The sequence below is a fragment of the Numenius arquata genome, chromosome 11 (assembly GCF_964106895.1).
Source record: "Numenius arquata chromosome 11, bNumArq3.hap1.1, whole genome shotgun sequence".
NCBI lineage: Eukaryota > Metazoa > Chordata > Aves > Charadriiformes > Scolopacidae > Numenius > Numenius arquata.
Window position 1 is genome coordinate 27,789,638 of NC_133586.1, and position 16,048 is coordinate 27,805,685.

The 16,048-nt window shown below is 37.2% G+C and overlaps 1 protein-coding gene across 1 annotated transcript in view; it reads right to left on the reverse strand.

The window, feature by feature from the left end:
- RANBP17 (RAN binding protein 17) overlaps positions 1–16,048 on the reverse strand; it is a 156,615-nt gene that overhangs the window by 123,382 nt on the left and 17,185 nt on the right. Inside the window, exons 11-14 of the mRNA XM_074155522.1 lie at positions 15,672–15,844; positions 12,830–13,023; positions 9,087–9,192; positions 7,391–7,526 (exon numbers count right to left, since the gene is read on the reverse strand). Of these exons, the coding sequence (XP_074011623.1) occupies positions 7,391–7,526; positions 9,087–9,192; positions 12,830–13,023; positions 15,672–15,844 (609 nt within the window). The remainder of the gene's footprint in view (positions 1–7,390; positions 7,527–9,086; positions 9,193–12,829; positions 13,024–15,671; positions 15,845–16,048) is intronic.

The following is a 16,048-nucleotide window of genomic DNA, read 5'->3' on the forward strand; positions in this document are numbered from 1 at the left end:
AAACTCTAAATGTTAAACTTAAATGAGAGGCATTTCATGCAATCTGAAAAATATTCAGTTCAATTAAAAATAATTGATGCATGGTGAAATAATTCTTCCCAAAGCTGCTGTAAAATCTTCAAAAAATAAAGCTACTTAATAATTTTCATCTCCTACAGGCTAGAGAGAAGCATTATTGCATATTAAAAATTGGAGTGTGGTTTTCCCAGAGGTAAAAGAAAGTTATTAAAACAACCTATTTATTGTTGATATAACTATCCATTTGTGCTACACAAAAAGTAACAATTTCAGTACATTAAAAGAAAAGCTAATTAAGGCATAATTAGTATTTTCTATGTTTTGATAATTAAGGGTTAGTTGGCTATTTCTTTTCAAATTTCTATTTGATGTACCCCAGCAAAGCCTTTAATGAGCAGCTAACACTATTGAATCCCTGATGGCTGAGGAGTTTAGTGACCACTACTACATTACTTTCATTTATCACTGCCTCTTTATCTATAAATTAAAGTAGCCCTGTAGCTATGTTGATCTACTTTATATCAATTTCTTCATCCATATCAGCTGAATATGTATGGCATTAACCTCATTTACTAGTTTGGAAAAGCTGAATTAAAATGAGATCTAATTTCTAGTGCACAGAACAATTTCAAAACTGCCTGCTAATTTCCAGCACCTGTCAGTGTTGTGATCTTCACCTCACTGTAATGAAATAAAACAGTATATATATTTTACAGCTCAGAAAAGGATAATCATTCATAAGTGTTAAGACATCATTAATCATGAAGATGCTAGGACCCAGAATCTTTTATGAGACGCGCACAGATCAACACTTTACTTGCAAAGATCCCTGCTAAAGTCAGTGGGACTGCTTATGTGGTGCAAGGTGAAAAGTAGTCACATTCTGCACTGCTACCTATTTTTTTTTTTGCCTTTTTTTTTTTTTTTGCTAGGTCATGCTTCTGTGTCTGCAGGCAATGGAAGCAAAGAAATATACATATGCTGAAGAAATACAAATATAACACAAAAATAATATAAATCAACTGATTACACATTACACATTAGAAGACAAACCTGTGTTCAGTGGTTAGATGATACCTGGCTACATGAGGTTTTAGCTTTCAGCGACTGCAAACAACATATAGCAAGGAAATTATATTTTTTCCTCCCCTCTAAACACACTGTGGCCTAAATTCTAAACCCTCAAAGTATTTTTTTTATCATAATGCTGATCTACCTCTTATGTCAAGTCTCTCATTTAAAAGCTTTAAAAACACATATAGATGCAACTCTAAATGTTAATACAGTAACTTCTTTATATTGCAAATAGAATATGTACAAGATACAGTAAGAAATCCCATTTGCATCCCCTCACCCCAGTTTATAATCATGTTTCAACTTGTATTTGTAAAGGCTCTTTATGATACATCAATCTATGTTCCTGCTTCCCTCTTTACTCCCACCTGCCCGAGAGCGCAGAGCAGAGCGGATTCCCCAGACTCCCGAGCTGATGCACCCAGAGAAGGTGACAACTGTATCCCTTCGGTTGTACATTGGGCCGATTCCCAGAAATAGAAACGTCAGAATTCCCACTTTTCTCCCTTGGGTCCCGGTAACTTCTACTGGGGCTTGCTGGAACCCCCTGTCACCAGTGAGCATCACTCCTGGAGGGATCCCTCAAACTACTGCCACCTGGGAGAGATTAGAATTACCTCCAGAGTTCTCTAAACACACACTGCTTCACAGTGGAGCAAAAAAGAGTTTACCTAAATGCATTTTAACCACTAAACTCTTTTTAATATACAAAACAAACACCAGCCTTGCAAGCGCAACTATTCTGGTTAAGATTACAGGTGGGATTGCTTAAAAATTGCTCTGTTTATAAAAGCTGGAAAGCAGAGGTAATCTGTAATGGGGCCCCGCTAAAGGGCACAGCTCACCCGCAAACACTCGCTGTTACTCATGTTGTTCTCACCACGCTACCCTTATCTAACATGTGAACAGTTTCCAGTTTTGACCTCTACGTTTCAGGAACGGCAATAGTAAACTAAAGGGACAACTCTAGTTAAATAGCGCCACATGCTGTAGGAAGTAAACATGACAAGGGCAAAATGAAGATAAAATCCTTAATCTCGGAACGCCATCAAAAAACTGGAGTGTAAGTAAGTAACACGATAGACAGTTCTATACCCTAATCCTAAACCCTACTTAACACTTACTAATTACATTAATATTTTAAATTTAAATTCTTTCTCACATATAAAATCGTTGTAATTGTCCACTAAATTCTATTTTCAACGACAAAATATTTAACCAAAAGCATTCCCCGAAAAAGTTGAAGACGCAAAGGAACTAGCAATAAAAAAAAAAACTTTACTTCTGTACGCATACATTTTCCAAGAGCACAATATTAGGATAGCTCTTAATTGTACCTCAAGAGAAAAGTCTTCAATCAAACCCATCTTTTTAATACAATCATTATAAGCTACAGAGATATGAAAAACTGAACTAACACTGTTAAGTGTCAGGACTCCAACTTATGAAGATGCCTTAGTGTTAAACTTGTTTCAAGTGAAAGATACAATTCTAAGTTAACTTATGAAATTTAGCAATGAATTTAACTAAGTTGAATTTCCTCTGTTATATTAATTGGCAAAGCTTATCCAACAAGTTGCAGTTTGATTGACTCTTGGCAGTCTCTCACTGCCAATTAGAGGCAGGGGGAGAGCCAAGCGTGCCCACCCATGCCATCAGCGGCTCATCCAGCCTCTCCAGGGGACCCTCTGGAACAGACCCAGTTTGGACCACCCCAGGGAAGGCTCTGAACCCCCCCTGTCGCTTTGGTTCCCCTCCAAGGACAAATCTTGGATGCGTTTGGAAGCAGGAAAAGGTCCTGGCTAAAAAGTCTTGCCTTTTTATCCTTGTTTAGCCTAAATTAGCATCCCAAGTGCAAAACCACTGATGCCTATTTCCGTGTTAACAAATAGACCCTGCAGTAACAGAAGCAGCATTTGAGCGTGAGGAGCAGATCTCCAGGTCTGGTCTACCTGTCACAGCAAGGAAAGATCTCGCATTGTAAATCATGAAGCACTTGCTCATTAAGTGACAATTCTGCTCTAACCCACCATAAAAAAGGTGGTTTTCTGAGCACCCCCAATGTGTTTTTTGCACTTGCCATGGGAACTTGGGCAACTTAGCAGAGATGTCACCAGATGACAGTCTCTCTAAACTGCAGGCCATCCAGTGAAAGTCCCACCTGTGGCTGGATAACTAAGATGAGATCTTCCTTAGCATGGAAAAATGAGGAGCAAACTCATGTTTTGAGCTGGAAAAGGAGTCAGTCTCCTCTGCCAACCTTCCATGTTCCAAGACAGTGTAGTTCTTATCACTCTTAGTACTCATATTCTTTTTTCCTTTTAAAATGTCTGTAATGAGTTACTTGAAACATGCCAGGCTAAAATACTGAAATAAAAGAAAAATTCCTTATCGGTGGTTGATTGACATAACACACAGTACAAATAGGAGGGCTCATTGCCCCCTAAGCGTGCCTTTCACTGGCTAAGCCATAGCAAACAACCATGACCATTTATAATAGTCTTAGTAGGAAGCATGAGATTAGACCAGCAGGACTTCTGGTTTATTCTGCACTTTACAGAAGAATGAATTAAGTATACCTGGACATAAATCAAAATCCCCCATCGCATCTTGGGTAGTATGCACTGCTAATTCATTACTGGTAGCATTAACGAGCTTTTCCAAAGTCTTCCTTGTTACAAATTAAGCCAATTACAGCCTGTCTTTCCCTTGAAGGGCACTGAAAACACCTAAGCACCAGCTTTTCTAAAACAACTCCTGGCATCCTTGATTTCTGTCCCACCCCAATATTCTATTTGCTAAAGTAAACCAAAGCAGTACCTCTGCATCTTATTTGTGTTGTCGCACTTCTCATTTGTCTACAGTTTAAGTGTGGTGCCCAAAATAGGACTCATCATTCCAGCTGAAGCCCAGTCAGAACCAAATATTCAGAATGGACTATGAAATTCCAGCACCTGACACAATATTCCTACAACTACATCCACAAAGACGTTGTATTTTTCTTGTGTGCAAAACCAACACACACTGTTGAGTTCCCCCTGCTTGGAACACGCTCATCTCCGCAGCATTTTCTGTCTGGGCAGAGGTTTCCCATCAGTAGATGTAAGCGCGAATTTTCTCTCCTACACATGGTGTTTCACCAGCCTTTTAAACTTTCAGGTTATTTCTCCAGCTTCTGAAGACTTTTCTGAATTCAAACCCTGTCCTTTGCGATCACGTTTCCTCCCAGTTGAGTGTCACTTGCAAATATGAATAAATAATTGGATAGTTGTGATAGAATATTGTAAAGGAAAAGTCTCATTCAAAACAGCCATGTTTCCTCTAATAAATAACATGTGTCTGACATCAGGAATCAGATTTCAGTGCAATATTACACCACTTAGAGTAGTGGCTAACAGCGACACGCTACAGTGATGTTAAAGCTACCACAGAGAGAAGCTGAGACTACAATTTCAGTAACACACACACAGCAGTGCTTTTCCAGCCAATTTATTTTCTACAACCCTTCCAGCACCCAGATCAGCAATATACAACAAAAAGATGACTCTATGAAGGCTAAGTCATATCAGCATTAAAACAAAATATGTATTGATAGACAAATAGATATTAATAGTTCTGTACAGTACCACAGAACCCAGTCTAGGATTCAACAGAAATATAACGCATATGTTCATTGAAAGGTTTGTGATGCAAGACAGTACCTTGATGTCTTATTTTTGTACAGGAAATGTAATAGTACTAAAAGTGTATCAGTGTCATGGAAGAGATCTCCAAGGTTTTGCTAGTTCTCCTCAGACAGCAAGCCCCAGTGGACTGTTTAGTAAGAATGCATTAATTTACCTAGCCAATTTTCTTTTTCTATAATGAGTCTGCTTTTATTATCTGCAAATACTTAAGAATGAGTTAATTAATGAACAAAATTTGTATATTTATATAGATTTGTTCTACAATTTCATTAGACTATTCAGCCTTTTTTTCTGTATGTAAGCATATGATCAAATAGAGAAATAGTCTCAAAAAATTATTTCAACATGGCTGAAGCATGCAGAATTTCCATTATCCAGTCTGTAAACAAGACCATTCAAGCAATCCTGAATATTTATATAAATGCGTATTAACTTAGTCATTTGATATATGTCTGATTTTTCTGCTTCCAAGTGTGAGCCTTTTTATTGCATATTTGTAGATAGCTGCCAGCAAGACACAGTAGCAGAGGATTTACAACTGTGAGAGTAGAATGCCATCTGCTGCTACAGCAGGATAAAACAGAAGAACCATACAAGTGATGCCTTCTGCCTTACTCTTAAAAATGTAATCTTTACTCTGCAAAATGTATACAAACACCTCTTTTGTTTTATTAGAAGTTTAAAAAACCCACTGAAACTGGGAGCTCAGATGCCTTTACACACAACCTCTGTTATACAATCTGGTAAAATAGTGTGATATGGACCATGAGATTCTATCAACGCAAATGAGATGCAGTTACATCAGGCCTACAAGAACAAAATAAAAAACAAAGTGTAATTTGACTGCTAACTAAATTATTCGGGTAGATAACATAATCAAACCGTAACCGCCCCCCCCCCCCAGTTTGAAATACATTTGCAATGAACTATGGACTTGCTAGACTGGGGCTAGAATTGAGAGACCACCCCCTTGAACTGTTATGCCCCACGAAAGCCTTACAAAATTCCCCCTTTCCCAGACTGGTTACACACAAGGCACATGTCATAAGCAAAGGCAACACACGGAAAATGATATATTACCATGTCCACTTATGCAGGTGAGGGGAAAAAGCAAAACACCAAAACAAAACCAACACAAAACCATTTTCTTAAATTCATCCTATCCTTTTGCCCCATGTCCTTTTGGTAAAAGTTAATTCTTTCTGTTCAAATGCTCTTCAATAAATCAAATGAAAACGTTAGCCAGCATTTTTCTCAATAATTAACCACTTAACCTTCCACACACAATACTATCGCAGAGGCAGCCTTACTGTTACTCAAAACACATTGCTGAGCTGGATAAATTCAGATGCATTGAATCCTGGTGTAACTGGCAAGTGTTCAAGTTTCATGTTTTTTTCTACCGTCAACAGAGCAGCTCCAGCTGATTAAGTATAAATAACACACTTGAGGTTTTTGCACACTGCTTCATTCACACAGAAAGCTGAGAGAAGCGTTTGTGTAAGGGTGGACATAAAAAGCTTGGGTTTACAATCTCCTCTAACAACCTATTACTGCATACCATACATCGATAAGGCTTCTCCACACAGTTACACCTCAGTCAGAATGTAAGGTGAAATCAAAACCCTCAAAAATCGGACAGAAAGAAAAATTAATCTGGGAATTACAACTACTATACAGTCACGTTGCCTTTGCATTGCCATCAGCAGTTTTGCTAATGAAACACCAGGAGCATGAGCACCTTGTACTGTGTCCCTTCTGTTACTCAGCATTAGAGCAGCCCACCATCTTTAAAAATAACAAATCAGCTTTGACAACTGAAAGGAACACATTGCTTTCATGAAAAAGTAATTCACTATAGCGTAAAACTATTTTTAATATTAAGTGAGGAACCGTTCGATAAAGTTGAAGCATAGTTCAAACCTGAAGGGATAAAAGAATTCTTGAGATGGGGCCCGTTCACCAGACAGCAAGAACAGAGTACACAAGTAAAACCAAATCTCAGTCACTGTCACAAATCTTGCTAAAGATTTGCTTAGGGCTCCAACAGAATCCTTTCAGTCTTTCTCAAGATCAATTGATCTCATCTTACTGACATTCTCTTTATAACATCTATATTATGACTGTCCCCTACAGTTAAGGTGAATTAACTGCTGCTTCTTCAAAAATGCATCTTACTTTTCCCTCTTTCCTATTTAAAATGCAGAAAAGCCAAGTAATGTGAGAAATACAGTGGAAACCACATAAATGAGTAACTGTCAAAAGAACAGAACTATTAAAAGAATAAATCTTGTGTACCCAGCTGTGAAATATAACACAATATAGCAGAACCCAGCTAAATGTTTGAAATAAAAAATTGAAATGCAAAGTAACCTAAAATGGTTTAATGAACATAGCTGTTAAAATATTAACTCCTCGCATGCCAAAACTCCAAAGCATACATGGTAGGAAGCCTGCTCAGATGAATAACACATTCAGAAGTTACCTCTCTCTCCATCTGCCAACCAGCCACCAGCCAAGCTCAAGAGCTTTTAAGTTTAAGATACATTGACAGGCCAATCTCCGCACAGGCTTTTTTATTTCAAATACTGTGGTTCACAGCAAATATTTACCTTTGAGGTGTGCTGAAGCTGGTCTCCCACATATGTTTTACGGAACTGATCCAAGAACCACAGAATTGCCAGTTCTACCTTTTCATTACTAGACTGTGGTAACTGGGCATCCATCAAAGACATCAGCTGAAAAACTCTTAATGAGAGAAAAAAAACACATATTCAGGAAGAGTTCTCAAATTAAATGATATTGTCACAGCTAATTTTTTTTAGGAACCCCTCAGCCGTTTTTTGTTTGCCTAAGTTTCTTCTAGGATTTTGTTTTGTTTAGATGCTAATTATGCTAATTGACCACTAAAAAACCATAAACATAATGCTTTTTTAATTACTTTGTAACTTGAAATTTTCTCAAATACATATGTTATACTGTGTTGAGTTTATAAAATGTTTTTTTCCTTCTTAGAGCATCAATTCCATGATGAAAGAAACAAAGACATTTGAGAAGCACAGGTCGCAAACTGCAAGTGCAAGATAAGAGCTGTTCAAGTTCCCAGTAAACTGAAACTATTCTCCTTAGAAATAATTTTAACACGCAGTATATAATGCACTGTCTGCCTCGCTTCTTCCCACTTCTTTGTCTCCAAAAACATCTGAACAAACATGTATTTTCTGACCTAAATCTTTACTTGGAATATATCTCCATATCACCAGGATTGATTTCAGCTAAGAAAATCTAATACTTTCTTTTTTTAAAAAAAGGGAATATTTTCTTTATTTAATTTCCCATGTTCTTCTGCTATCTCTTCCTTGAAATCCTAATTCCCTAGCAATACAAAAAAATATTCTCACCTTTTGACAATTCTGAAATAGATAGTCACTGGATTAGAAGTCAGTAGCTACTTCATCTGTAAACCTGTATATTAAAACCTCTCACTTTTAATAAAAACATAGCAGAAGACTGTTAACACCACAGAGCCCCAGGGTAGATTAGGAAGGCAAGAAACAAAGGAGAAAATGCAAAGCTTTTTATTCATGTCTAAAGTGTATGCTGTTTTTCAGATGTTAGCTACTGGATGTAAATAACAGTATCAAATATGCACATCTTTTTTAACAATACTTGTTTTCACCATCAAGTATAAGGAAGTGTTTGCCACATACTTTGTGTTTCCCACAAGGAATACATGTCATTCACAATAACCCCTAGTTCACCTCTTGCCCTAAAACTTTCAGTAAGAAGACTCTAGCATTCACTTTTTAAAATTTAGAGCCTTCATTTTTTATTCCAAGCTCTACTAAATTTCCAATGGTTGACCAGCAGTTCCTCTGCAGTTCTTCACCCACAATAATTAATGTAAAGGAAGCAGAGCAGAAAATAATAGCCATAACTCGTAACTAATAAAATTAACACTTGATACATGTATAACGTACAAATGAAAACAGGTGGCTACATGGGCACATCTAAATGCTGCTTATAGTAAGATACATATCTGAGACAATCCTCTTCCCTTCCTCTGAAACAGTTTTGAAACGACAGCCTTAATGACTTCTTCACTGCTCAGAATGACGAATCGGGAAAGATCAAAGCCAGTGAAATGGTCTCAATACACAGAAAATAAGTACAGTCTTTGAGCACCCACCATCCAAGAACTGGACAAAACCTGAGACATTTAAATTCAAAGTATCTGCTGACACTAGATGTCATTAAAAAAAAAAATAAAAAAATCAAAGTAAAGAATTCAAAACAAGCACTACTTACCGACAGGACAATTCTCCATCCATGGCATCATGTTCATCAGTGCTAGTGTATGTTAATCGTCCTCCCACAAAAGTACCCACAAAATAGACAAGCCATGCCAGACATCCTAAGATTAAAAAGAAAGAAGAACAGTTACTGATTATACCCCATTATGCTGGTACAATGCATTTCCATAAGGTATCAGCAGTTCTATAAGGTATCAGATTGCGGAATGCTGTCAAGAGAATGGTTAGGTTTTTCCCTTTACCAGATTTAAAACCTACCCAGACAAATCAACTAACAAGAACAGCCCATTAACCTGGACATGCTCATAAATAAAACACAAAAGAATTAACCTAAAATACAAATTAAGCAAACTCAGCTTGGTAAGATTAGATGTGCAATTAATCTAGTATCCTCACTTGCCTGCCACAAGTTACTTCAAGGCATGGAACAATTTTATCTACAGTGGGGATGCTACATCTACTTATCATAGTAATTGAGACAGTTCAATCTACTTGTTTCTTAGTTCTATTTCAAATAAAGAATTCTTTGTGATATTAAACTACTATCTGAAGTGATTTGCACATAAGAAAATATTTATGTCTTAAATATTCTTCAACAAAACTCTGTGAACTCCACCATAGTTTTGAAAGTCTCTGTGGGCAGTTTTCTAACAGGGTTTGAAAGACAGTGCTCATCCATTTCCAACCCTGCGGTCACACCTTCCTATCTTACAGATTATTTACCTGCCAGTTTCCACTAAAGCATTTATAGGATCCACTGGCAAAGTCCTTATCAAGTAAAGTACAGTGTAAGGATGATAATTTCTGTACAGCTAAGGTTCCATAACTAACTCCTTGAGTTTGTGTACGTAGAGTATTTTGTACAGACTTTCAAATACTGAAATCCTGCTTTATAAATACAGAACTCTTAAGTTTACAAACACTGAACTCAGGGGAATTCTTTTGTCTCCTCTCTCCTGGAAAATCATTGCCATGTTGCAAAATCTGGATTATTTTAATAGCTCTGACACATTAAGGTGGAATATCTTTAAATTTAACCTACTGACACCTACAAGCTACTCAGATTCCTACTTCAGCTTTTTAAGATGTTAATCCAGTAACTAATGGTAACATCTCTCAAGAAAGATGCAATATTTTTCCCAAAAGTAAGATCAAAACTAAGACCTGAATCACCAAGTAACATACAGACCTGTTAAAAAACCACAAAAGTTTCTTCCTCAACTGAAATGCACTGAGACTATAGGAAAGCTATTTTTGCCATCTTCATTTGGCAAAATATACTTTGTAAATTAAAATGAATCGCTTGAAAAAAAGAACACAGTGAAGACAATTTGGAAGAGTTTCCATGCAAGTTAAATCAGGTTACAAACAAGGCTTCTCAGTAAGAGACGTTTACACCTTGCCCTCATGGCGGGGATTTTACCAAATGAGGACAGCCGAACTTACAAGAGTGAAGACAATATCCTGATGAATAAAGTGTCTTTCAACCACATTTTGAAGTTTAACATAACAGATAAACTAGAGATAAATAAATGAAGTCACATTATGATTGTAAATAGTATTTTATTGTGGATATTTCTACATATGTGTGAGGACATGAACAGTATCAACCAAAAGTCTTGAGGTTTTATTTCATATTTGTTTCAAATCTCTGATAAATTAGTCTTCATTTACATAAATTAAACTTCACTTGATGTCCCTCACGTTTTGCATTGTTGTATTTTGGAAAACCCAGAACTGAGCACTAAATGCTCTACTTCCTAAGCTCCTTCAGCCAGGAAGGACTAACAGTTCTGAGGTCTTCCAGTGGCCTGATGGCTGAATCTGGTGACTATAGATCATCAGTACTCCTGTTTCAGTCAGAGGTGTATAGTACAGGGTGTTCTATACATAAACAAGATGCTGAGATCAAATCTACATAAACAAACATATTTCCATTTCAAGACCTGTGCATCTTCACAAACAGGACTCTTCCAAGGCAAACCCCATCTGACACACTACACATCGCAGAAGCAACAGCTGTTAAATTAGGACATGAGGAGGTTGCACCATCATTAGCAAAACACCAAGGAGCTGAAGTGTTTAAGAGAACAGACATTGCTAAATGAATTTAGCAATAACAGCTACTATAGAATGGCCATTTGAAGGTGATATCAAAAAGCAACTGTGAAGTGGTGCAAGCTGGTTCAAAGAGCAGAGCCAGCACTTTGGCCAATAAACTTTTTAAAAATGAAAACGTGTCTTCCTTTTTACAAACTGCAGTGGCTCATTTTTAAGTACATAATTATTTTTCTGATGATAGCAATTAATAGGTATGACTTCTTTCCCTCTTTTATACCTTCACTATTTAAAATTTTCAGTGCATTTGCTTTTGCAATTACTGAGGCAGACAACATCTTTTCTTTTAGAAAATAATTATTGCTGTAATAATCTGTAATTATGGTTTATAACAGCAATAATCCCAAAGAAATCAGTCATTACCATAGATCACAAGTAATCATTAACTACTGTTAATGACCCATTTCTTGGGGATTATTGTTTTAGTAAACCATGACCGCATCACTATTGATACAGAGAGCAAGACAGTATAATAAAATGAGATCTTAATATTACATTAACTTATTTTGTAACATTAAAAGCCATTAAACATCTAAATTTAACTATGTATATCTAGGGGATACAACAGTTATTGTTCAATATGAGCACAATGATTAGTTTGCAGAAAAGAAACACAATATTTAAACTGCATCAACTGTTTTCTAACGGATACGGGCAATCCCCAGGGCACTGACACTGAAAAGACTCCAGCTGATTGCTTCCCTTTGGCCTGCCACGACAGGGGAATGCAGAATAAATTCAGACCCCAGCTGATCAATGAATTAAAGTTCTCCCAACTAAAAGTTGATAGAGGCATGGAAGACAGTGGAATTAATAAAAACAAAACAAAAAAAAAAAGGTGAGAGATCTTATATAAATTAGTGAAAAAATGGCTCCTATATAGAAGAAAATCGGTATATTCCAACTGTCAATTGAAGAACAGCAAAATAAATCACAAACATTTAATAGCATGCAAAGAAACAGCTGTATTATGCAGTAACCTGTCTCACCTTTTCAAAACAACACCATTTATCCATGTAAAGATGCAACAGCCATAAGATAACTATATCAGGAAAGAGCCAGTAGTTATAAAGACAATTTAAATGAGACACAAAGAGGACTCAAAATAGGTATATGAAAAAAATATGTAAAAAGTACTTATTATTTTTACAGCTTACACTACAATCAATACATTGAGTTTCTTGAAAATTAGGTAATTCATCTTAACAGAGCTTATCAAAAAAATGAAGGTTTTTAATGTTACATTAACTTTTTTATTAGAAGACAGATAAATGCGAAAAGAAAAAGTTAACATCTTCATTTTCAAGACATGCTCATCAAGTTGCAGCTGGTTCCCTTGAGGGCACCTGAGGCACTAAAATGTTTGTTTTTAGAAATTAAAAGTTTTTACTGCTCTCATGCCTATATTCTGAAGATGTAACAAGATGTTAAAACGAACACATCCACTGCCAATGTATCCTATTTAATACAAAGACAATTAGCGAAAATTGACTTGGATCATTAATTCCTGGTTTGAGAAAAGGTCCAGGTATACCTGCCATAAGATCACTGCTCCTTCATATGCAAGTATACGATTATTGGAAAACAAAACCAAGACTAAAAATTAAATTTAATACTTACCTTCCTGAACTGTGATTTCTAGTGGATTCCTACTAGAAGAGTGCAATAGTTTTTGGTAGTTTTGTGCATTTTGGTCAAACAACTGTACAAGAAGCGTACAGGTCTTTTCGTATTCACACCTGCTAACCGTGCACAGTTGCTCCAGTTGCTGGAAAACTGTAGCTGTATCATCCAGTGGATCTTCTAAGCCATCTCTGGAATAGAGAGAAAAAGTAACCACTTAGCCACTATTGCTTAAATGCTGATGCTGTTTTCCCATCCAGACCTTGAACTACTCAACTATAAAAGCCTTAGCAGCTGGTGAATACAACACACAGACATAAGATCTCGTTTTATTTACACACACGCCCATACACATCCACGCAAACACAGAACAGTATTCTATTTCTGCCTTCTTCTCAACATGTATTTGAAAAAGCAAAGAAAAAAGATGAGGTTGGCACTATGAACATAGAAAGAGAGATCCTGAAGGACTAAGGTCCACTGTGCCCCAATAGAATATTAACAAGCAGAATCTTTCCCAGATGATGATGGGAGGAAAGAATGGAATACTTAGTAGAAACGGATTTTACGTATTCATCAAACTAAGCACAAGACCATGATACAAAAGCCAACAAGCAAGCTTCAGTAAAACTCCATGCAACTGCTTTATAAATCTTTATTTCATTCTGCTGCAAACAAGCTGTGACCTTACGGAATGCCAGTAACAAAGAGACCAATAGCTCTTGCCACAAAGTGTAACTACACTCATTACACAAATCAGAATAGCAAAGGTTTATTCATCAGAGGGTTACCCTGTTTGTTGCATATACAACAAACAATCTATAGATAAAGATGAGCTCAAGAAAGCTAACAAAGCTAACAGTCAAACTTTGAAAGATATACAGCGGCTGAAAATCCTGATGTTCAAGACGTGCTGAAACAGACCTCTTCTCAGGAATCTACAAATATTTGAAATAAAAGTTCTCCTTCTAGTTTTCAGAAAACCATCCTCTTGCAGCCCCTTTGTAGGAGAATCATTAGTTCCTCACTCACACTTACACACAAAGGAGAATAGCTACTCAAACCACCCAAAAGGGCAAAAGTGACTTTCCTTCCATTGTACCAAGCTACTTCTTTTTCTGTCTGAAGGACCAGCTGGATGGCCCCTGAATGGAGGCTGACGTTATTGACTGCACTGGTTTGTAAGAAGAGTGGTCGTTCCAGAAAACAGGATTTGTTTGCAAAGATATCAGCTCATCTCCTTGGAGCAAACTGAAGAAGTCTTACGAAACCAGCTCCCAGACATCCCATGTTCCTCAAGAATGGTCTGGACGTTTGATATTAAACTCTATATTTGATATTGCTGTCTAGAGAAATGCCACAACTGAGGGCCTTCATCACATAAGAGAAGACGACAATACCCCAGAGCTTGGAGCTCACTTGGAGCTAGGAACAGATACACACCAACAGCATTACCAAGACTCTCTCAGGAACGATACATACTGGTAGAAAAGACCAGTACTTTCCTCACCTTCTCCCTGTTGGCTTTTTTTTTTTCCCCACAAATTAGAAGGCCTACTCCTCCACAGCGTAACAAGGACAACCAGAAGAATTTCTCATCAGTGCTAAGCAAACAAAGGGAATTTTCAGTGCTGATGGTGATGCTGATGAAGACAACAGCACATTTCAATGGAGCTGCTCATGCCAGATGGTCTGACCCAGAAGCTTAGCCCTACTGAGTGCTTCAGTTCTGGAAGCTGATATGGAATGCACCACTCAGTAGAGAAGAAAGCTGAGACATGAAGGTTCAACCCTGAGATTCCATTACAGAAAAGCTGAACAGAGAAGAAAACTTAAAAATGCCAGAAGTGTAGGTTGGATGAGACGAGGCCCAGGAGAACTGACTGCATCTGCAATCAGTTGCTTGTCCTTCCCTGTCCCAGCACTGGAAGCTCCCCTGGGTACTCTTAATTCTTGTTCCTGAGACAATGACAGAGAAGCTCACAATTTTGAACCATTAGGAACTGAGCCTTCAACACAACTATGGTGAGAATACAAGGCAAATAACAACTATGGCTTAGTCACTGAACAGTATGATGACAGATTACATCATTTGCAGACAGGAGATTTTGGCTAAGCCGAGACAAAATGGTGAAGCTCCTCGCACAAACTGAACAAATGCCATCATCTCAGTAATGGAACACTGAAAAGGAAAAGCAGACATGGCTTGCTCTGCTGTCTCGTAGTCTGTCAGAAGATCCTAGCAGCAGGAATTCATAAAGGCCCTTGGAGAAAATTAAACCCTTTCAGCAATCTAAACATGTTTTTCTTATTTGCTATATTATAGTGTAGACTGTAAGGCCATTTACTTAACCTATGAAAAAGAAGATTTGAACTAAGAGATTTTAAATTGGCCAATTTCAATCTCGCCACTCTCTCGTTTGTTCTATTCGGTCTCACCCTTTCTTGTGTGTGGGGTTCATTCTGCTTTCCCCCATCACTCTACCCTCCATGGCCCTACAAAGTGACTCATTGAGAAAACATGTCATAGTTGAATAATATATTTAATTTAGATACTCTTAAAAAAAAAAAAGGGGAGGGGGGAGGAGGAATAGACTTTTTTCAAAACACAAAGGCCCACGAGAGGAAAAACAATTAGAACTCACATTTGATTTTGCCCTGGATTTAATAAGGAAAAGAAGTAAAATGATATCAGCCGTTTAAGATAATCTAAAGAAATCACCACGGTAATCAGAACCAGCGTGCTTAGATTTTAAACATAACCAAAATATAACATGCCAACAAATCAGAAAATTAAACAATCCGTATTACAGTTTTAAAGTTGCAATTACAAGTTTACCTTATAACTACAGGAACACAGTCCAGTCTAGAAGTAATATAAGCTTTTGTTATCTCAGGTGCATATGTATCTAAGAGGTGGGGTTCTGCCGTTTTCACAAAAGGCACAGACGCTACCATTCTTTGCCAGAGAGTTAGCAAATAATGAACACTATTTGGAGCAAACTCCCAGTGCTATAAGAAAACAAAACATACTTCTGTTAAAGCATCCCAGCGTGAAATTTTAGTTGCGAAACATGATGCTTTTATCTTTAGTAGTCTTATTCATTCACGTAACTATGGAAGGACCCAGTCAGAACTGAGACATACATTTTAGAGCAGATCCAGAATTACTTGTAGGCGCTCGTGCCTCCTTCAAGTGAAATCCATGATTCAAAA